Source organism: Rhipicephalus sanguineus, chromosome 6, assembly GCF_013339695.2.
Source record: "Rhipicephalus sanguineus isolate Rsan-2018 chromosome 6, BIME_Rsan_1.4, whole genome shotgun sequence".
Lineage (NCBI taxonomy): Eukaryota > Metazoa > Arthropoda > Arachnida > Ixodida > Ixodidae > Rhipicephalus > Rhipicephalus sanguineus.
In genome coordinates this window covers 15,760,125-15,784,391 of record NC_051181.1, presented here as the reverse complement: position 1 = coordinate 15,784,391, position 24,267 = coordinate 15,760,125, and the positions used below count along the sequence as shown (strand labels likewise).

The 24,267-nt window shown below is 47.3% G+C and overlaps 1 protein-coding gene across 6 annotated transcripts in view; it reads left to right on the top strand.

The window, feature by feature from the left end:
- LOC119397111 (serine/threonine-protein kinase STK11) overlaps positions 1-14,041 on the top strand; it is a 336,048-nt gene extending 322,007 nt beyond the window's left edge. For all 6 annotated transcript variants that reach the window (XM_049416704.1, XM_049416705.1, XM_049416701.1 and 3 more), the window contains one exon: positions 13,761-14,041. In XM_049416704.1, coding sequence (XP_049272661.1) covers positions 13,761-13,858 — 98 coding nt within the window. In that variant the 3' untranslated portion in view covers positions 13,859-14,041. The remainder of the gene's footprint in view (positions 1-13,760) is intronic.
- The last annotated feature ends 10,226 nt before the right edge of the window (positions 14,042-24,267 follow it).

Here is a 24,267-nt window from a genome sequence, read left to right as displayed (position 1 = left end):
CCCACTACGCTATATATCATTGTAATTTTACTGAGACCCCGAGGAAATGGATCATGCGCTTATGGGCTTCCTTGGCAACGAATACAAGTGCATTTGCGAGGAACCCACTACACTATAAATCATTGTAATTTTTTAGAAGTAGGGCAGCAGGCACTGTGCCATTTTTCGTCATTCTACGGATAGCCGTGGTACCTGCTAAACGCATGTAAGGCATTATGCGCACTTTGTTGATGCTGTGACTGATGATGAAGAATTATGGCAGAGGCCTTTGTAATGGGTGGGAAGCATTCAACAACCAACTCGTTGCGCAATTCGCATTGTGTGACGCCTGGTTACAGAATTCGCGTTGTGATGCGCTTGGTGCTTCTTTTACTCTTCTACCACGCTATATTGCATATTGCAATGTGGTTCCTTCCCGACATGAATCCTGTATAGGACCTTTTTGCAAAGCAGTTTCAAGCACCGGCATGGCTCAGAGGTTGAATACTGGGCTCCCACGCAGAGGGCCCAGGTTTGAACCTCGTTCCATCCTGGAATTTTTTCTTGTTTCGTTTTTTTTTCTTATTTCGAGCGATATTGGTTACGGACACCGGCGGCGGCGGCGGACAACTACGGCGCCAAAAACGGCCGGTGAAATGATCTCATAATAGCTTTCGCTGTAAAAGATGCTCTTTCTGCACAGTGTCTTCGTATTGAGAACGCAGCACGTAGCAGGATATGCGAGCCGCCCGCTGATGGCCGCCGTGATAGCGCGCGCGCCAGCGATTACGACCGCGCCCTTAGAATCAAAGTTCAAAAGTTGCTGCTCGAGCAACAGCCCCCCCCCCCCCCCCCAACCCCCCTCTCGCGTCTTTTCATGCTCGTTGAAGACGGGCGGGGCGTTTCTTCTATGCTTCGATGGCAGGCTTCCCGAGCGGAGTGGTGTTATCGCATGCGCCTTCCGAGCGACGGAGATGGGCTGGCTCGTTTGATATCTGCTTCAGCCGCGTTCGTCGCACGCACTCGCACGTTTTTACCCACGGCAGAACATACTGTGCACAGGGATATGTTATCAGTTTGGACTTTATGCGGGAGATGACGGCAAAAACTCGTCGAGAGTGTTCAGATAGTTGCTATCGCAAAAGAAAAGGACAGTAGTTCTCAAATTTCCTGATGCTTGTTTTATTGCGTGCAGAACGCTTTTTAAGCCATTTTGCCGCAGTACGTTGGCGTCCTGCGGAAAAGCATACTGAGATTTAGAAGGGGCTATTAGTACTAGCTGTCAGGGACACAGCACATTTTGTTCCTTAATTACTCATTCGTGCACGCGCCCTGTAATTACGAGTACTAGTATGATCGCTGACGTCTAAAAAATTATTGGCAATCATTTGGAGCTGCTGTGTATGGCGTTTCTGCGGCCTTGAGAAACAATTCATAGACAAAAAAGCGTATGCCAGTTTTCTTTTTTCGCTACTCCACTTGCTCCTGCTTTACGAATCTCCCAAATTTCCAGGTTGCCAGGTTCGCAGGTCCACATTAGCATTTCCAGTGCCTGTCGAATTATTTGACAGGTCCTGCAAATGCTAATGTGGACTTAGTGATTGTTCCCACTAACTTAGTCATTGTTCGCACTATGGGGTGGCTAACACACTGCCTTTATTGAAATAGCAGTGTTCACGTGCACTGTGCGCGAAGTAGCGGATGTTGAATCGTTTTTACGTATTTTTGCTTTATATTCTAAAAGTAAGCCTTCTTTCTTATACTGCTCCAAATTTGGGATTTCGGGCTAAAAAATTGAGGTTTTTTCGCAACCTGCTCCAAATTTGGATCTTTGTGCTCCAAAAGCAACATTTTGCTGCTCCAACAATTGCTCCAAATCCTATTGCGGCTGTTGCATCCCTGCTCTTCCTTTTGTCCCTCGTTTTAAGCCAAACCACTGGTAGCTATGCGGCAACTAGCTCCGGTGAATACTGTTTTCACGTTATTCGCGCCCAGAAAAAAATGCTTTTGTAGCATAGAATGACGGCAGCATTGGTGTGTCATTGTCCTGCAAGTAATTATAGAAAGAAACCTTCGAGCTGAACTATTACATGGGTTTTTTATACTGTTATTGGAATAACAGAAAGCGTGTGTGAAACATCTCCATTGCGCTGATGCGTTGTCAGTACCGTAGTTTGGCTGACTAAGCTTATTAACTGTGCTACATTTTATGGATAATTCAAAAAGAAATTTACGGCTACGTGTTGGTGTGAACAGAAGGGAAGAGTGCTCAAAGTTCTACTTCAGCTCATTATGCAGAAATGCAGGCTTGTTTTCTTGTATATTTTTCCTTTTGTAGCTAGACCTAAATGCTTACTTGGTTCTGTTGCTCAGCAGCATTGCTATCGCAGTATACGTTCAAATAAAACAACAAAAACCATCGAGCACAGTGCGAAAACACACGACTGTCGTCGAGGGCAGACATCCCGTGTACTGGTATATTGCGCTTCTCTCACAAGTTATAGAAACGTTCCGCGAGCCTCGTGCAATAATTCAGCAGTGCAGGCTGCAGTCAACGCGCCTTATTCGCCGACAATCGGCTCAAACGCCGCACAAGGAAGCGCCGCTGTGCACATTTGCAGTTGCCGCCGACTGCCTATCCACACAGCCCGATCTCGCGGCATATTTCTATACTTGAGCAAAGTATTTGACTCTGCTCAGCACAGTGTACTATTATCAAAGTTACCGCGATATGGAATTCGAGGCCGTGCTTTTAATTTACTTTACACCTACTTTCAACATTGCTCTCAGTTCGTTGGAAATGTGACGTCAAATTGTACTACGAAAAGAAGGGGAATTGTCCGAGGTGGTCGTTTTCTGTATTATACACAACTAATAAAACCTACAAACATTTAAGCTGAGGAAAGCATAGGGGACAATATTTGTGGTTTCTTAACTGTAAAGATTCTCAGTTAAAGTTAAAGGAAAAAATGGCCCTTTCTGTCGGTGGAATCCGAACCCACAACCTTCGAATTACGCGTCCGATGCTCTACCACTTGAGCCACGATCGGGGGCGCTCCCTCGTCCACCCTATAAAAAATCGACAAGGGAGCGCCCTCCGTCGTAGCTCAAATGGTAGAGCATCGGACCTGTAATTCTACGGTTGTGGGTTCGGATCCCACCGACAGAAAGGGTGATATTTCGCCCACTTTATTTTCTTAAAGTAAGAATCATTGCACTAGAGTTAAGAAACCACAAGTAATGTCCCCTACGATTTCCTTAGCTGAATTGTCAGTTTCATTAGTTACGTCAAACCTGACTTGTCACTGATAAATTATCGTGTACCACCGGGCTCCATTTAGCCATACACTCTTTTGGTTGTACAGGTGCTCACAAGATAATTCGGAGCGCCGAACCTGTTGGCGCTCGTCGGCGGAGTACAGCCGCGGAAAAAAGTATAGCCGTGGTCTGCGCATGCGCGGTGTCCCTAGCAAGCATGCCCCGCTCCCTGGTGTATCTATACGCGGGGACAACTTTCTGGGGCAATTGGGCGAAAGCTACGGGGGGGCGGAGCTAAATGCTCTGTATTACTGCGCCAAGGTAGTTGCCGATAAACTGGTTTCTTTCGGCGTGACAGGTATGCATTTTCTACAGTTCATTTCTTCGCATGTGCTCCGTGATTGAGTGCTTAGAACCACGATCACTGAGCACGCAGGCATATTGGCGACTCTCATTTGCGTCTAGCTAGGATACCACTCGCAACCTTGAGCCGTACAACAGTGCGCTCGCTTACGCCGGTAAGCTTGGAAGGAAGAAATATTGACGCGCACACACATAAAAAACACGGACTCAGGAGACTCGGACGTCCGAGTCTCCTGAGTCCGTGTTTTTTATGTGTGTGCGCATCAATATTTTTCCTTCCAAGTATGAACCGACTCGCCCAGCAGCAAGTTTTATTGAGCCGGTAAGCTGGCTAACAGAAGGAAATGCAGAAACGATGGAGAGTCCCGGTTGCGTCAGTCTCACTTGGGCTTACACGTTGCAGACCACTTGCTTCGTTTCTTATGTCAGCTTTTGGTTCTCAAGCTTCTCGAAAGAACTATGCGGTGATTGATGTGGCGCCGAGAAAAAACGCACAATCGACGAGGAGGCCATGTTTTTTTTTCTGAAGGGAACCTCTGCGACGCCAGTGGAGAACGCCGCTACCAAAAAGAAAAACCGAAAGTCTAAATAATGATGCTGTTTCACATAATCTGGCTAATAATCTCGTGGCATTATCAATTTGAAGCTTGTTTAAAAAGTGAGAACTGTACATTTTTGAAATGCTTTGGTTACACATAGCAAATTATTTTTTGTGTGGGACTACTTCCAGCTGGGCAGCGAAACTAACGAAACGGCGTGGTTCGGCTCTGTAGCCTCGACTGCAGTGCCACAGAAAGTTGTCCCCGAGTATTGGTAGGTGTGGAAACAGCGCAAAAACGGGACTAAGTGGAGGGCACATACAACACAAGCGCTGTGTTGTGTTTTGTACCGTTTTTGCGCTGTTTCCACGCAGTATCATGTACCAACATCCTTCAAGACATCCTCTTGCAATTGATAGGTAGGCGCTTGCATGCGTTAAAAAACATGCGGTTTGTCCCTGCTGGCGCTGTGACAACACATCCTGGTGGATTCGGGCTATTTCCCGCGAGATCGGGCAAGCCAGCACTGTCGCCGCGTTAATGTGGACAAGCGGTCGGCGGCACGCATCCAGATGAACACAGCAGCACTTCGCTGTGAGTGGTCTCAGCGCATTAGGAACGAATAAAACGCATTGACTACAGCCTAATTGAGATATATATGCCCTCCAATAGCACCTTAATGCACGAAGCCGGCCTGACGTTCCTATTATGCGTGAGAGAGGCGCAATCTGTGAATCACTGCGGTGCTGGCCTTCGGTGACAGTCGTGTTTTGCACTGTGCTCGATGTCTTTTCTTGTTTTATTTGTACGTGTTTAGCTTGTGTTCTGCCTATACTGCAATATAAATGGTGTTGCGCGATTGAGCCAATTAAGTATTTACTTATTCCTCCAGCAGCTACAAAAAAAAGAAGCCTACATTTCCGCGTAATTAGTTGAAGTAGAACATTGTGCACTCAACTTTTCTGTTTGCATGAATACGTGTACCACTATAGAGTGCGTGGCTTGAGGTCTTTTTTACTTCTAACCGGCCTTTGCAGGCACTAGTTCATGCTTTGCGGTATCACAAGGATTTCGAAATCGCCAACACTTCACGATAAGTGTCGCTAAAATTCTGTATCCACACTTGGACATTTAGTACTTCTTTCGTGATGTGCTTGAACGACAAAGTGGCACCCACATTGAAATGATTTTGGCGAATGTACGGTACGATGATTACACCTAGCGCCATACCGACACGTTCATGCACGCGCTTATTAGAATGAATACAAGCATCGGAAGGTGAAATGCTTGCGTATATCGTGTAGGCATACGTACAAGCATTTGATGCTGTGCTAACACAACGGTATAATAAGCTGCCATCTGAAGGCCTACATGACGTTCGCACACATGCGAACAAGACGAATTGTATAGCGCAAACGGGGTACTTGGACAGACAGAGAAAGCGCCTGTCCTCGTTTTCTCTGTCTGTCCAAGTACCCCGTTTGCGCTATACAATTCGTCATGACATACCAACTAGCCCAAGCCGATACCCTTCTATGCGAACAAGGTGTGGCTAGCAGATGACGCAAGGAGCATCCACAATACAGGGTTTCATCCGCTCACCGCCAGGTGGCGACTCTATTCGATCTCGATCGAGGCCAATAGCATTCTCGCGCTCTTGCAGCCTAATCGCTCAACGCACGCGTAATCCTTGTGGCGTATGAACGTAAATAACTTTTAGTTATTGAACTCTTGTTAATTAATGAACTTCTAATTAGATTTAATTTGGTGGGACCCGTCTTTTCACGGAGTCTCGAATTAATCATGGAGGGTCTGTATTACTGTGGTATAGTCTGTATTACTCTTCGCAGCCCTTAATTACATTTAATTTTTGGTAATTACTTTTATTTACTTAGTAATGCACTTTAGCACGCTGTAATAAAGGTGTCATGTGATTCCCGTATTTTGGTCGTGCGATTCACCCTAATTATTTTAATTAGTCTTGGGACTCATTAATTGCATGGTGCTTAATTCACTTTTACATGCCTTACTGAGCGATGGAGGTGCAGTATGCTGCTTTCTGATTTTCGCTACCGCAAGTCTTGTCGACTGCGCATGCCTGGATGGTCACAATCCGCGACTATTAAGCCAGTTAGGCCTTTCGCCTTGAAAACCGCCGATGCCCATTGACGTGCATGTACGCGCGCGTATACTCCACCGCATGCAGAAGCGCGCACAGAGCGTTTTAGAAACCGCTTCCGCACTGCCCCCTTGTGTATATCTAGAAGGTACCCAACTCTATTATTTTGGAGCAAGGCAAAGTTGCATGCAGTGGGGAGCGAGGCGAGGTAGCTAGTGATATCGCGCAAGCGCAGGCCACTACTTTTTCACCGGTGCTTTCCGTCCACGAGCTGCCACCGGTCCGGCGCTCCGAATTATTTTATGGGCACCTGTACATTAGTTATATTGTGAATACTCCGAACACACCTGACACAGTTTTATACACAGACAATACCAACGTTTTCTTCTCGTCCGCAAACATATCATCGCTGGTTCCAGTAATCATCACCTGGCTAAGTAATCTATCTCTCTTTGGCTAAGTGCAAATCAGCTACTGCTTAATTAAAAAACAAAGCAAAATTGTTAATCCAATTAATAAGTCGAGTCTCAACCGTTGGAAAGGGTTAGGGAGCATAAGTCTCTCGGTGTTTTCTTTAACGAAAACATGCGCTCGACTTGGCACGTTAACTTTATCAAGCGAAATATAGCGCAATCACTTGGTATGTTGAATAGATATCGTGCATTATTACCGATAAAACTAAATAGTCAGTTGTATTTTGCTTTCATTCTCTCTCGTTTACATTACCGTTTCTAAGAGATAAAGGGGTGTGACATCTAAAACTAACTTGGAACTCTATGCAGAAGAAGGCATTCTTATTCACAGTGTGTCACTACGTGCTTCATATTTTAAACAAGACAGTGTAATTGTCTCAATTACCAAAGATTCTCTGAAATTGCCTTCCTGGAATCCAAAACATATCGTGATAATTTCTTTTCCATTTACGGTTTTAAAGCTGCATATTCGTTCAGAACCAGACCTTTTTTTTTAGCATACCAGCAAAACTAAGTTATGCCACTTGGTTACTAAAATGGCAGGTTCCCAATTTGTTGAACAATCATTCATAATTAGAAAACTACAGCCCTCTTTACGTTTAGAAAGCGATCAAAAATGTTGTTTCTGTATTGTTTGCAGCCTTTCTTGCTGTTTTCTCTTATGGTAATGTGACATTTCTGAATCGGCTTATTCTGTAATGTATTCATAAGTTGTAATATTGTTTGTGTTGAGTTTGCAGCGTTAGTTTATAGACCTTAGTATGTAAAGTTGTTTTCATTATCTTGGTATTCTAATGTATGCAAGTTGCTGCATGCCGTTCGTTTTGTACTGTAATCGTGTTATGATTACTTCACCTGTGTGGCTGTGCTTGTAGTGTACAGGGTCGACCACATCCAAGCTGAACACCTCATTAGTATTCAAACCGGTAAAACTAGAACATTTCTTATACTTCACGGGCGCAATGCCCGTTATAGAACGTCTAATCATGGTGTCGACAAACACAGTAATGATTTTCCGAATTATGTATTAAACAACAGCTTCAATGAGGTCTTGAATACTAATGAGGTGTTCAGCTTAGATGTGGTCGACCCTGTACATATGGCACTGGGATGCAAATCAGGCGTGTCCTTTCGCCTTTTGTTTCTGGGCCCTGGCAATCGTGTAATGTGTTGTGAAAAAATTAAGAAATTCAATACCGATCTTCAGAATGACTAAAATCTGGACGCCTCTTCTGAAGTATGCAGTGTTTGTTGCACAGTTGTGACCGCATGGGAATCCACATTAAAAAAAATTGGCCGCGTATCTGCGTGCTTCGCTGCAAATGTCGTCTAAAGACGATAGAAGAGGCGCTGCGTGAGATATGGACGCCATCTGGCAATACGTCGGGAAACATGAGTGCTGTGTTGCGGGCTGGTAGTTCCGGCGCAGCAGCAGGCGAAGACCGGCGGTGACCAACGCGACCGGCGGGGACGCCAGCCAGCCCGAACACGCGGTTTGGCGCGAAGCGCTGAAGCAGAAGAAACTTCCGCACTCAACGAGTACTCTCCACACATTCTTATATTTACACGTCGCCTGGGTACAACAGGAATGCCAGAGCGGCGCCCCATGGCATTCGTACAGTGCAATACAGAACGGAAACCGAAACACGACAATCTCGTGCAAAGGGCACGGAGGAAGACAAGTTTCAGCGCAGTCGCATTTTTAGCGCAGCTTAAGAAACTAGGGTCTTTAGAATTACGTCTGTATGCATTTTCTATTAAAGGAACACACCACCTAATACTTACCTATTGTTGTTGCGCCTCAGATATGCGTAATGTTTGCTTTTCGATCGACAATGTACACAAGTATGAACCTAGTCAGCCGTTCAAGATGGCTGGCCCTTGGGCAAGTAGTTCAACATTGGCCGAGTGGCTGAATCGAGTGACGTGCCGACAAACAGAAAGACAGACAGACCAAAATTTCTCCGTTTAAGTATCCCAAGAAAGACTATCGTCTTTAAAAATGTTTGAGATCAGTGACGTCTATGTAGCTTATAAACATGCCTATGAAGAAAATAAAAAAAAATAAATATGGGGCGAAAGCATTCATGTGCTGGCCGGGCCACTAGCAAAAGGTTCCGCCGCGTGTTTGAGACCCCTGATATAGAGGGTGTTTCACGTGACAATAACCGATTTTAAAAAAATTGGTTAACCGCCTGAGTGAAATCAACGGCATGGGGTTTGTCGTCATGTGGCGCTTTGTCGGGTATTTTTATATGGCGCTTACTTGGTTCATTAGCTAAGATCAATTATGTAAAACGTTTAACATTCACGTTAGGGCCAAGTGCATTTCGTTACGTTGCATTCCAAAACGACCAATTCAAGTTTTTGTTGCAGTGCACATGCTGCAGAGTCGTTTTAAATGCCGTTTAAAGAAAACCCACGAGATATGAAATAAAAGCACGTGACTGCGCTCCTGCACAGTCACGTGCTTTTATTCGTATTTCGTATTGCAGCGATATCAACCGTGCCTCGATTGAAAAAGCCGTGTTGACAGAGCGTCAGCATTTGTTATGGCGGCGCACGGCAACGGAGCGCCGTCGTCCCTGATAAGCGATAGTTGACCAGGGATTCACCAAATAGTTGGTCTTTGCGTTTTAATTTAGTTTTGTAGCATGCGCTCAGGGCTGCAGCAGTTTAAAATATTGTGGGCATAACCTCCACCAAGGCAACTTCAGCAGTGTCACATATAGGTGACAAAGAAAATGTGGTAGAAGAAAAGGAAAACGTCTAGGAAGACGTTTTAGCTTTTAGATGCGAAGTATTTTAAGGCGGAGCTCAATCCGGTGGTGGTGGTGTGCGGCGTGACCACCCTTACTGCGCATGCGCATACCCTCCCCACACACCTTCTCTCCACTTCCCCTCACAATTCCCCCTCTCCACTTTCCCTATCCCCTCCCCCTCTCCCATACCCCTCTCCACTCACCCTCTCCCATTCCCCTCCAATTTCCCTCTCCCCTCCCCTTTCCCATACCCCTCTTCACTTTCCCTCTCCACTTCCCCTCCCCCTTTCCACTCTTCCTCTGAAACGCGGGCTAGACATGCCGAAATTCTCTCCTGCGCAACGCCGCGATGAGCTCGAGCGCATGCGCGTCCCCTCCCCATCTCTCTCCTCTCCTACGCTGCCCCCCTCTCGCCCGCCTGTCGACCGCGTTCCCCGCTCGCCCTGTGAGAATTAACGGCCAGGCTAGATGGAAGATACGACGCGCGTAGCGTCCCTCTTCGCGTTCCACGACGCGAGGTCGGTAGCATGCCCAACGAACGCCAACGGAACGCGATCGTGCAAGTGCTCCGGCTTCGCATCGCCTCATGGTCCCCTTTAGCGGGAGATGGTGTAATTTTTGTTTATTTAGTGCCGGTATTTTTTTATACGTTTGCAGTGGTTTTGGGTAATAACGTGTTTTCTTTTCTTTTTGTGTGTAAATAACATAGGTGTGTCTAACGCTCTCGTCTCGTCCGTTCTTTCTGGCCGACTGTTTTCAGGATATCCGTGACAAAAATAAGTGGCGAGCCTGCCATGATCCTTTTTCTTATTTTTTGTTGTGGACCTCACGGATTTTTGTTCGGCAGGGATGATGGACGAAGATTTTAGAGTTAGCAGTAAAGCTTGGGTTGTCGGGTGAAGAAGCCTCTATGATCGCGAGGAAAAGAGGCTGAGAGATGAGCGAGCGCAGGCACGCGAGGAGAGGCGCGAGAAGGAGTTCATTCTGCGGAAACAGCGAGGTAGTTAGAGGAGCACATATGATAGGGTCTCCATAGCAGAGACAGAACCTCCAAGATCGACGCGAGCCTGTCCCAGAAAAGTGATGGCTCCTTTAGGCGACAGACGAGAAGACCTGGATGTTTACTTTCATTGGTGTGAGCGGACAGCCTTAGGTCAAGGTGGGGAGCACAAAATGAGGTTGGCAAAGGCCACAGATGATAACATAGGAATTCCAAAGGTGGATTTCCTGCGGGAATTAGGTGAGCCTAATGTTCAGAGCTTTGATTCGGTAGAAGAAATGACTAGCGAGCATGGGAGCTGTATGAAAGAAAATGGACTAGTAATTAGCAATACCAAAGAAGTGGACTCAGATGTGGCTTGTAGATCCAGTAATGAAGTTGGTAGTCAACGGCACGCCGAAGATGGTGATCAGGGACCTCAAGAAACGGTCGCTGCTTTGACTGGAGTCGCAGAAATCGAGAGTAGCAGTTCGCTGAAAGGAACGCGACTTGAAGAGAAAAGAACAGGGCATACGCAAGAGATAGTAGTACGGCAGAGCGTGAGATTCATTTGCTTGGCTGATACTGACGGTGTTGCTCAGTTAAAGCATTCTAGAACGAAAACCACCCCGAAAATTAATCACAGATACCCGAATGTCAAAAGAGATGCGCAAATCCTCAGCCGGGGACGTGTAGCTAGTACACATCATAGAAGAGTTGTGTGGATGAGGCGTTCGATGACTTAGAGAAGGAGCAGGGGTTGTACTGGGCGTTCGCAACGGCGCGCAGTAAGAGAACGCCGAAGAAAGTCGCGTAAGGCGCACAAGGCGCGAAAGAGAAGACTTAAGCTTGAACGCTTATATTGGTTGGCATGCACTAAAGGAATTGTGATGATGTGCATAGAGCAAACCTAGTTCAGTGTTGACTTAACCAATGTGTGCTTACAAAGTTATTTTGAACAATGCAAACTGAGCGTGATTCTAGTGTTTTGGTCAAGTGTCCCTGAAACTGCTCAGTGATAAGCTTATTAGGAGTGTGGTGGTGTTATAGTGCTAGCTCAAGACAGATCGTGCAAAAGATAGGATTGTTACTCGTGTGAAGATATCGGAAGTTCGAAGCAGTTTCCTTCTGGAGAAAACTCTTGAAGGGGGCCATTGAAGGAGGTGACAAAGAAAATGTGGTGGAAGGAAGACGTCAAGCGTAGCCTGACGCACAACCGCATGTCTAGAAGAAGAGAAAGATGAAGAAGTAGACGATATAAAAAGAGAAGGTTACGTGGGCAGGGGGGCCCTGGGTGTTCGATCGTGAGCGCGTGAGGTGGGCGTCGCCGGCTTTCGCTCCGGGTGCTCCTGCCCCCTTTGTTCTACTGCATCGCACCGTAGTCTCGTTGTCCATCGCTCTGCGGCATCGCACCCTAGTCACCGGCCGTTCAAGGACCCGTCCTAGGAACTGGATGGCTGTCACGAACACCTCCAGCGGCCAGAGAGCATCATCGGCTTGTGTCCCGAGCGCTTCGTCCTACGGCACCGCTCCATAGGCCTCGCCTGAGCCAGTCCTGTTCCCGGGAAATGCTGACCAGCGCAAGTCGACGCTGAGGTCATTGAACTCCGAGCCTTCCAGCTTCAACCACAACGCCAGCTCGCCTTCTGCAACCGGTCAAGCCTGCGGCATCGACTCGGATGCCGACCTCAGCGCCTATGCTCCCGAAATGCCTCGCCTCATCGTGTATCGGCATAGGACGCCGATACACGATGAGAGGTTTCCTGCACTTGTTCTTCTTCTTTTAGCTTTATTTAGTGCCGGTGTTTTAAATGCGAATGCCTGGCCGGCGTGCGCACAGGTGTTATGTTTCCGGGCGCGCTCCTCCTCGCCCCTAGCAACAGCTGCGCCGCGCCTAGCAACTGGAGCAGGTGGTGAGCGGCGGAGGGAGAGGTAGAGGAGGAGCGCGCGGGCGTGTGATGGCGCCACGGTGTAAGAATATTCAGGTGTTGACACTGCGCTCGCCTAAGCGGCCAGAAAATGTTCGGTCGTCGGTCCGTTGAGCGGCGCGCCATCTAATGGCTGGAGGCGGAGAGCGCCCGCGAGTAGCCGAATCACGGTGGTGCTACGTCATCGCCGCCGCGCTCGCCGTGCCCTCTCCTGTTGCTCTCTCGATTTCGCCCCTCGACGCCGCTTGGCGGATGCACATTATCCAGCAAACTGGCACAAAAATATGAACGTTATCAGCAGCATGCGCGTTGCTATGGAGACGACTGCCCCGCTTTTCGTAGCGCCCTCCAAGACGGCGCCGATGAAACTGCAAGTTATCTGATAAGAACCCGAACATTATCTGGACGCGCGTGGATTGCGGTTTCCCATGCGTTGGGGGAAGAGTGTCATCACCTGAGTATATTCTTACACCGTGGATGGCGCTCGCATCGTGGAGCAGCGGAGGGTAAGGGAGAGGAGGAGTGTACCCGGTGAGGGCGCTCGCATCGCGGAGCTCGCTCGGCGGAGAGAGAGCTCGGGCGCTCCTCCTCTCCGTGCTCGGATCTATATATATCATGCAGGGAGCGCGCGCTTTGGTGTCTTGATAGCGATGGAAGTCGGTGAAGTCGAATCTCTCGCAGCAACGATACCACTAGGACGAAGTGTAACACAATGCAACTCGAGCATTACGCTTCTACGTGCACACTCTCTCTCCTCGTCTCTCTTCATTAATTAATCGCACACCCATCTGGTGCACCCAAATGCATTCGCATTTCCTCACGATCCCCTTCGGGGAGGTGCGACTTTTTTTTACATGTTTGCAGTGGTTTTGGGTAATAACGTGTTTTTTTTTGTGTAATTAAAATAGGTGTGTCTAAAGCTCTCGTCTCGTCCGTTCTTTCTGGCCGACTGTTGTCCGGAGATCCGTGACAAGCAGTATGAGGCAGTGCGGTGGCAATTGATGTTGCCTCTACCAACCGGAGTTAGTCATGTCCGGTGTTGCGATTTATTGCGGCGAGATGTTGGAAACACGCATTCCTTCATCTTGTGTTTTTGTTTGGAAAGCAGTGTCTTCCTTTATCTCTAAGACCTGCGCTTTGTAATAGAAGATGGTTTACGTTTCTAATTGAAATAGGAGTAGTTGCGCAAGGCTCTGCAGTTGGTTTCACCAAGTCCCACCGCTTTGACTATAGCATTTACTTACATACAACCATCACTCATTAGCGGTGGCTAATGTTGGTTTGTGTCGGCTAAATGATGGCTGCTGCTGAGTCTGCATTTAGTGATAAAACTGTCTACGAATATTCATCTGTGACGCAGAGCTGCGGCAGCGAACGGACGAGAGCTGTGGAGCCGGTGTGCCTCGGCGAGGTTTCCTGAGCCGTTCGCGTGTCTTCAGCGGCTGCCAGCCTTCCTGAATGCTTGCACACGAGTATTTTCCTTCCTTCCCAGTGTGAACGCAATGACGTCTTATATTCCACCCTCTCCTTAAAGACATCCCTTATTGTGCCTCCCACCCTTATCTTTCCTGGGTGAAGCTACCGGAATGCGAAGGGGCCTGTACAGATGCATACCAAATAAAGTGATGTTTACTTTTGTCAGGGGTTGTGTTTTAGCGAACCTTTCACGTTTTAAAAATCTGCGACTGCCACTTGTAAACAATGATATAGACTTATTATGCTCCTCACATTTTGGCGTGGCCTGCAGTCGAAAATAGCGTATTCTTGTCTTTCATAGCGTAATGCGGTACCGGGTGTATTGCGCAATCCACCCCAGTCTGACTATAGGGAAAAGAGCGAGAAGGCGAATACACATTCATTCGCAGTACACACTAAACAAAAATAACTCGTAAAACATTCCCTTTTCTGTTTTCTTTTAACACGAAAGTGTTATGCCGGGGTCCACCAAGACTTCAGTGACGCATTTCCGTCACGGAAATGACATCGAAAAAATATACACGATCAGATGGCAAAGAAAAAAGGGTACCGTCAACGGGCATCGAACCCACGACCGCTCAGTCCGGAACAACAGATGCCAGGCACGCTATCCACTACGCCACGGTCACAGACTCTGGAGTCTTTACAAACGCGCCTTTTATATCTACCACTCTCCCTGTCGGCTGGGTGGTGTTGACCTCTGGGAGTGGTAAGGTAAAATAATTCTTCATTGCTGCGGCCTCCGCGACTAGCACCTGCAACGCGTTACGCTTCCGTCCCGTTCTGCGCGTTTCCAATAGAAGGTCAATTTTATAAATGCCTTAACACACCGCGATGTGGCGACCTTTGCCCAAGCGTAGTAAAAGCGTCGGCCTCGCTCATAGCATCACGCTAATACAAACAAAAAATATCACAGCATATCCACGGAGTGAATGATGATGAGTGGGCGAAGCTGCGGAGGTTCATCGGTAAACCGTGAATCTTCCGTGAATTCTGCCCAGTACATCATCACCGACGTGAGATCGGGCGCGTTTATACTAAAGGTTCGATGAGAGTTATGACGACTTGCAGCTCACTTTAATTTTACATGTACGCTGTGAATTTTCATTGTTTAGAAAACCAGTGCTTTAGAAAACATGTGGCGTCTTTCGTTAAGCAGCTGGCGTCTTTTCGTTTTGCTTTTAGAAAACATCTGGCGTCTTTCGTTGGTTTATTTCATCAATCAACGGCGTTTTGAACAAAATTTTTATTGTTTAATCTCGCACAGGAGAAATCTCACCAGGCACTACCTTGGAGGTAAACAATGGCTGCTAATGGGAAGTTTCCTACTGGAACATGCCAATGGCTGCTAATGGGGAATGAGAGACAGAACAATTGGGCTTTTAGTTAACGCGCACGCTGCGAATTTTTTATTGTTCAACAACGCACAGGAGAAATCTCCCACCGGCACCACCTTGGAGGTCAAGATCTGGTACTAGCGTTACGACTGGTTACGCACTACGATGGACGAACGGGTGCCGCTTTAAGGAGCTTCGCCCCTAAAAATAGCTCTGCGACGCGCGCCTGCCTCACCTGGCTGTAACACCGCGTTCCACGCTGACGCGCTCGCCCCGAGAAAAATCGAGGCCGGGCTACCGAGGCGGCACGACGCGCTTTGCGTTTCCCTCTAGTCCGGCCGTGGTGTTCAATCACATTTTAACATGCCGCGACCAAGTACTGCGTCCAATATGCGACGCTTTCTGGCTATCACACCTCGTTCTGTGACTACGCTTTCATCGTTAACTACTACAGCTACCACAAGGGTTTGTTTAATTATTTAACATGGACGTTAGTCGTCGGGATGGAGATGGAACACTAATCATCAAAGTGGGTGCATACACGTTAAACGATGCCATTAGCTGCCAGACATCAATATACATTATGCAAACTCTCTTATATCAATTACAGTAAGCATTCAGTTACTTCTATAAGGGCACGCTTTACTTTCGTGTTATTCCGATTCCTATGACGGAGGGATCAACCATGCATTTTTTTACTACGTCCAGCCGAGAAAAAAATTTACTCTCATGTTAACCTAGCTGAAGAGTTGAGATCTGGGCCAGTTGGTTCATGATACTTGACGAAAGCCAGCAAAAGAACGGGACACGAGGAAGAGGCAGACGCAATCACCGCTTGAAGTAGCGACGGTGACTTCATTGAAGAAAATCATTCAACCAAGAAACCTCGCAACGCATGTGCAACACGTCTGTATTACCTACAACCTCACCTGGTGAAAGAGATTACACAACCATCTTTCTTGCCATCGTTGCAACTCTTTTACTTTCTACTGTTTACACTAATATTCGTAGTTTTCTTCCCAAGCGGGAACCCATATCAAGTACTGTATTATCCTCTGAAAGCAATGTACTGATACTAACCGAGACATGGCTGACTGATGACATCAGTGATGATGAGGTTTTGTCAGAATTACCACACTTCCGCTTGTACCGAAATGACCGCGTGTCCACTCGCGGTGGCGGTGTACTGATCGCTATTCACGAGCAATTATCCTGCTCAGTGATAAATGCTAAGACGCAACTAGAAATGCTATGGGTACTTATTCAGGCACGTCCTCAGTCCATATTACTAGGCGTTTGTTACCGACCACCCCGCGCTACTTCCGAGTTTTGCAACCAACTTAATCAGGTCATGTGCCAGCTCACGTCTGCCCATCCAAGCGCACACATACTTTTGTTCGGCGATTTCAATTTCCCACAAATAGACTGGTGTACTAACAATTTGCATTCATCGACAGGTGTAGGCGAAGCCAATGCTTTCCTTGATATGTGCCTGAACTTCAACATGAGCCAACTTGTCACGGAACCAACACGTGTTTCGCAAGATACAGCCAATATCCTGGATCTGATACTAACGAACAATCCCGAAAGCCTGTCACACATTCACTACTTACAGGAAATCAGCGACCATAAGACAATTCATGCTACTTTTTCTTTTGAAGCACTCAAACGAGAAACCAGCAAGAAAACTATTCATCTGTATGACAGAGGTGATTATGAGGCAATCAACGAAGGTCTCAGCGAATTCTTCCCCACATTTCAGGAAACATTGCATCAACATACAGTGGATATGAATTGGATACGCTTTAGCGGTAAGCTGACAGAGTTAACCGATAAATTTATACCCGAAGTTAGCTTCACAACCACTTGCCATAAACCATGGTTTACGAAAAATTTAAAACGCCTTGAAAATAAAAAGAAACGCCTATTCCGATCTGCCAAACGTACAGGACAACCAGATGCATGGGACAGGTATTGTGAGGCTGACCGCGGTTATCTCGTAGCCCTACGTCAAGCGAAGGACTCATTTTATAGTACACACTTACCGAAGCTATTGCAAACTAACCCCAGACAGTTTTGGAAAACACTTAGGGCTGACACACCGCGTGGACCTGTACTAACCAATGATTCTGGAGAGGCGGTCACTGACGAGGATTGTGCGAATATGTTCAATACTACATTTGCTACTGTGTTTACTGAAGAACCAAACATACATTCCCGCATACCTTCGCTTCGCTTCAATCATATTCCTGAAATGCCAGCAATCAATTTTTGTGCGAACGGAATCATGGCCGTAATAGAAAAAATGAAACTGTCATCATCTGCTGGCATAGATGGAATTAACTCCAAAATCCTAAAAAACGTGAAAGAAAGCGCCTCACTTTTTCTTGCCTTAATATTTTCACAGTCACTTTCTTCAGGAGACATTCCATGTGGCTGGAAGATAGGGAAGGTCGTTCCGGTCTACAAGTCAGGTGATAAAAACTCTCCACTAAACTACCGCCCAATCTCACTAACAAGCGTCCCCTGCAAAATCATGGAGCATGTCATCTACTCACACGTAATAAATTTTCTTGACATCAATCACTTCTTTCATCCTTCACAACACGGCTTCCGCAAGGGGTTGTCGTGTGAAACGCAGCTGGCAGCTTTCTTACATGACATTCATGCCAATCTCGATACTAACGTGCAGACTGACACTATTTTTCTTGATTACGCTAAAGCGTTTGATAAGGTGCCTCACCAACGATTGCTTGCTAAACTTGCCCGACTAAATTTACATCCCACCGTCTTAAAATGGATAACCGAGTTCCTTACTAATCGATCACAAAACGTCGTTGTAAATAACCACCTATCTAATCCTGTTCCAGTAACATCCGGTGTACCACAAGGGTCCGTTCTGGGCCCGCTACTATTTTTAATCTATATAAACGACTTACCCTTGCATGTAACTAGTACCATACGTATGTTCGTAGATGACTGCGTTATCTACCGAACCATTCTAACCAATTCTGACCAGATAACTTTACAGAATGATCTTGCAAACATTTACCAGTGGTGCACCGACTGGCTAATGACATTAAACGTAACTAAATGCAAAACTATGTCATTCACACGCAGCGGTAATCGGCTCCAGTTCCCATACACAATTAACAGCCAGCACCTGGAATCGACTAACTCTTATAAATACCTCGGTGTCACTGTAACTAGTGACTTGATCTGGCGTACGCATATTCAAAACATCATTTTATCATCTAATAAAACTTTAGGCTTTTTAAAACGTCACCTCAAGAGTGCTCCGTATCACGTAAGATTACTTGCCTACACATCACTTGTACGACCTAAGTTAGAATATGCATCCGCTATTTGGGATCCGCATCAAGCATACCTCATCAACGCAATAGAATCAGTTCAGAGCCGTGCAGCTCGCTTCATTCATTCTTCGTATTCATACGACATCAGCGTTACGTCACTAAAAGCATTATCCAATGTTCCATCGCTCGCTGTGCGTCGGCGCATTTCTTCACTTTGTCTCTACCATAAATTCTTTCACAGTTCCCATCTGCATGAACCATGTTACATCAAACCCGCAGCGCGTACATCGCTCAGGACAAGCCACCCACTGCAGGTTTCACTTATGCGTGCTCGAACATCAACATTTTCAGCATCATTTTTTCTCCGCACGGCAAAAGACTGGAACGACCTCCCTCCTGCCATTGTCGACATAACATGTCCATCTTTATTTGCACAACACGTAACTGACCATATTCTGTCAAGTAGCCTCCGAGTATGATTTTGTTTTCAATAAAGTTTAAGTGTGTTAATTTATATGTATGTTTTGTAAAAATACGAAGAAATGTACAGAATTGTAACCCATGTATTACTTAATATATTTGTTATGTCAACATGTTTATCCCACCCCTTATGTAATACCCCCCCGGGGGTCTTTAAGGAAAATAAACTGACTGACTGACTGACACCAAATTCCTTGTCAATGAGGCGAATTCGCGGCGTGCTTGTACATTTATCTCCGCTTTTCCTAATGTAGTATGCCTCCACAATTTCACGTTCTTCTTTGCCCTTTCCTCTTCCCAGATAAGTGACATTACTGAAAAGCGGGTGGCAACCGCATTCACGACAGTGACGTGCAAGATTAGCCCCATCATTTGAACTCAAAGAAGCCTAATGCTCACTTAATCTAGTAATAGTACATCGGCCGGTTTGGCCGATGTATACCTTATCACAGGTCATCGAAATGTTACACACAACACTTGTGGCACATTTCGTGAAACAACGGTCGTGTTTCGTAGTACACCGGATTGCTAGTCTTTCCACGAGCCACACGTGAGCATAGGCTGGCAAGTTTGCAGGGAGCTGAAAGAACAATACTTACGCCCTGTCGCCTGGCAATCTTTTTGAAATTATGTGTACGTAAGTGAGGATTTCAAACGGTTTCTTCCGAATGCGTTGTGCTGGCAGACCAGAGCTATCTTGCGGCCTCTTAATCTTTCGTAGTACAGATTCTGCCACCGCGTACAGCAGATCCTCAGTGTAACCAGCAGCTTCCAGCCTATCGAACTGGTTGTCTGGTTTCAGCGCGAAATTGTGGAGGCATATTACATTAAGAAAAGCGGAGATAAATGTATAAGCACACCGTCAATTTTCATGATTGACAAAGAATTTAGTGTGTTGCAACGATGGCAAGAAAGAGGATTGTGTACTCTCTTTCACCGGGTGACGTTGTAGGTGATACAGACGTGCTGCACATGCGTTGTGAGGTTTCTTGGTTGAATGTTTTTCTCCAATAAAGTCATAGTTGTTAGTTCCAGCGGTGGTTGCGCCTGCCTTTTTCTCGTGTCCCGTTCTTTTGCTGTGTTGGGTAACAGGTGTCTGAGCCTGCGACTGCTTCTGCGCAGAGCTGATAGACGAAGCGATCAAGGCGACGGTGAGTTAAGGCAAATTTATATATATATATATAAATAGAGGCGTTACATTACATATTCGGCGCTGGGGCCGACAGCTTATCGGGCTCGCACAGGGGTGCGCCGACGACCCGGGATTTCTTCGCTCGCTATTTCTCTCCGCGCAGCTTGGTTCTTTTATAGCCCTGGGCGATCGCTTGCATCAGCCAGGAGCTCGAAACCTCCAATCAGGAACCGCCGTTCGTCGCTGGCTCGAACCGGATCCGCGGATGAGAGGGCTTGCCGCACGTTGCGGGAGAGATTTCCTTCGGTTGCGTCAGACGCAGCGCCGGAGTTGCCGGGATTGCGTAAGGCTCCCGCCTCGTTGCATCAGCTGGTGTTGACGCTGGTTGCGTCAGACGTTTTAGCAGCTTGAATGCGTTGTCGAAGCAAGGAAGTTTGGGTTGGGAGCCCTGGCATAACAGCACCCCCGCCGCCAGACAATGCGCCGGAAAGACGAGCTGCTTCCACGTGGCTCGGATGTCGGGCGCGCTCGTTCGCCAGGTCCACTCAGTGCGTCTGCGTTCGCGTATAGCTTTCCTTTCTTGTAACGAACGTTCAAGCTGTGCTGTTGGAGTATCGTGCTCCACCTCAGTAACCGGCCGCTTTTGGACGACATGTTATTCAACCAGGTTAGAGGACAGTGGACCGTTTCGACCACAAACTTGGAACCGGAGACATAACAGGCCATCTTTTGAACAGCCCACACGAGGCAGGCACATTCCTTTTCAGAGGTACTATACGCCTCTTCCCTGCAGCTCAGTTTTCGGCTTAAATACAAAACTGGTCTTTCGTGACCAGTGTCATCTTCCTGGCACAATATAGCTCCCATTCCGCGATCACTCGCGTCGCACTGAATGATAAAGCCGTTGGAAAAGTCGGGCGCCATGAGGACGGGTTTTCGGCTTAAGGCTTGTTTCAGCTTGCAAAACGCATTCTCTTTTTCTGAGTCCCATGTCACTTTAACTGGCTCCGACTTTCGAAGTGCGTCAGTTAGAGGGCTGGCAATGGTAGAGTAGTTTTGCACATAATGCTGATAGTATCCCGCTAGCCCTAAGAAAGCCCTTATCTCAGACTTGGTGGTTGGTCGTGGATAGTTCACGACGGCGGCTACCTTGATCTCGGAAGGTCTACGCCGGCCACGCCCCACAACGTGTCCCAGGTAAGACACCGCCGCATCCTAAGTGACATTTGGCAGGTTTCGCTGTAAGACCCGCTTCTTTCAACTTGTTCAGCACGACTCGTAAATGTTCGACATGTTCTTCCCAGCTGTTCGAGAAGATGGCGACATCGTCGAGATACGGCAGTGCGAACTCGGACCGCGTTCATTAAAACGCGGTCCTTTAGACCCGAAAAGCAATAAGGCGCATTTTTCAGTCCCAAACTCAGCATAAGTGGCCGATACGTTCCGAATGGAGAAACGAACGCGGCGTAGCGGCTAGCACGCTCGGTAATAGGGACCTGCCAATAACCTCGCACGAGGTCTAGCGTGGAAATGTAGTTTGACTTGGACACTGTTTCCACCCTTTCCTCTAGATTCGGTATCGGATAGGTCTGGTCTCGGGTTATGGCGTTGAGGCGCGGATAATCGATGCATGGCTTAGGATCCTTTCCCGGCACTTGAACCAATATTAGAGGAGATGTATAATCTCTCACCCGGTACTATGACTCCCAACTCAAGCATCCTATCGATTTCATCTTTCATGACCTGCTTCTGTACAGGGGAACATCGATATGGCTTACTACGGATTGGTTCCTCACATGTTAACTCGATGTCGTGCTTAATAACCGTCGTTTCTCCGGGACGGCTGGAAAACACGTCTTTAAACTCAGAAACATTCTTTGAAGTTCTCCTTCTGGACTTGACTTAACCTTGGCTCCAGGTTCAACTGTTCTAACATCACCTCTGAACCCCTTTTGCACATCGCTAGAAGTCAGAATTTCTGCTCCTTCCTCCTCTGAAGCATTCAAAAGCAGATTTACGACCGCCTGACGTTGAACGTACGGTTTCATCAAGTTGCTGTGATAAACTTTGTTAGACCGCTTTCTTAATTTCACTTCGTAGTTGGTATCGGAAAGCTTCGATATTACTTTAGCGGGCCCCTCCCAATGAACCTCAAGCTTGTTCTTCTTGGAAGGCCGCAGCAAGGCTTCCCACTTCAAAGGTACGTTTTTTTTGCTGATTTGTCAGTATTCTTTCGGCAATACTTGCGCTGCCTTCATGTGGCTCTCCACAAGATCTTGTTTTTCCGAGCCTCTGAAGGAGGTCGATAACATAAGCAACTACATTCGGGTCCTCATCATATCCCTCCCAGGATTCGCGTAGCCTTCGCAAAGGTGTTCTTAAGCTCCGGCCATATACAAGCTCTGCGGGGCTAAAGCCAGTGCTCTCATGAGGAGCAGACCTCAAAGCAAACATAGCGGGAGGAATACATGCTTCCCAGTCGCATTTGTGCTCATATCAAAGAGCTCTCAGTATACGTTTCAGAGCTGAATGCATACGCTCTACCAGATTAGATTGCGGGTGACGGATCGAACTGTGCACCACCTTGATTCCACATTTATCCAAAAAGGTAGAGGTAAGGCAACTGGTGAAGACGCTGCCATTGTCGCATTGAATTTCAGAAGGAAATCCGACACGCGCGAATATCGAGAGCAGAGCGTCCACGACGTGAGGAGAATTGAGCTCCCTAAGAGGTACCGCTTCTGGAAATTTCGTTGCCACACAGAGGGCAGTCAGGATGTATCGACAACCTTGCCTTGACTCCGGCAATGGCCCAACAATGTCGATAACTAGGCGCTGAAAAGGTTCTGTTATAACTGGCACAAGCTTCATGGGCGCCTTCCACTTGTCCGTAGATTTCTCCACCCTCTGACAAGTGTCGCAAGAGCGCACAAAGTCTTCGGCATCTTTCCAGCATTTCGGCCAGTAAAACTCAAGGGAAATCCTAGCCTTGGTCTTCTTCAAGCCGAGATGCCCTGCCCACGCGTTTTCGTGCGCAAGTTCCAATAGCTGGCGACGATACTTTTGCGGTATCAAGAGTTGCTCATACCTGCGACCTTGTACATCTGTGTAGCCACGATACAATAGCCCAGATTTCTCATAAAAAGAAACATTCTGTTTCTTTACTCCCAATTTTACGCTTTCCATTAGCGCTTTTATCGAGATGTCTTCACGCTGCTCTCGAATGAGCGTCGCTCGATCAACCCTCGACAGCTCACACCAACTTTTAGCTACAGGCTTGAGCGTGTTGCCCGCCTCGCCCAACGGCGCCACTTCGGTTTCTCCGCCGACGCAGGCGACGCTACCCGCATCAGCTGCAGGCGGCTCGAGTAACCCAGCCCGACAGTTTTCTGTCCGAGGCTCGCTCGACTCGCTGCCAAGGTCACGCAGCTCGGCCGCTTTTGCAGGTGGTGTTGTACTACATGGAACGAGATCAAGTTCCTGTGAGAGCTTCCGCGCTTGCGATCGCGTGAGGATCATGTACGCAACGCTGGGAAAGAACGATTTTCCCTGCTCTTTGAGAAGCTGCTCCGAGTTGTTCGAAAAAAGATAAGGAAAACAATCTGGAAGAGCGGCAGACAGCCGCTTCGGTGTGAAGCTTACCGAAAGAGCCTTCAATGATCACCGTAGCGATCGGTAAGCAAGTGCTCTGCTCCTCGGCGGCTTGCCTGATCCATGCGCATTGTCCTGTCAAGTCGTTCGGAGACACTAGTGAAGGATGGACAACGTCCATAGTTTCCGCTGAGTCTCGAAGTGCTCGACACATTTTCCCATTGACGCTAATCTCCTGAATATACGGTTCCAACAACCGCATGTTCTTTTCTGATTCACGAATCGTTGCGAAAGCAACCTTTTGTTTACAACTTACCGCGATGTGCCCTTCTTTTTTGCAATTGTAACAGATTAGCGGCTTCCGTGACTCAAACGCCCCTGTAGTATCAGTGCGCTGTTTGGGAAGCTCACTCGACTTCTGCGCTTCCGTTTGCCCTTCCCTCGCGGTCTCCTTCGTAAAAGACGGGTCTTTTCTGAAATTACGGTGCGGAGCAGGTTTCCGGTCATCAGGTTTTTTAACACGAAAGTGTTTTATGC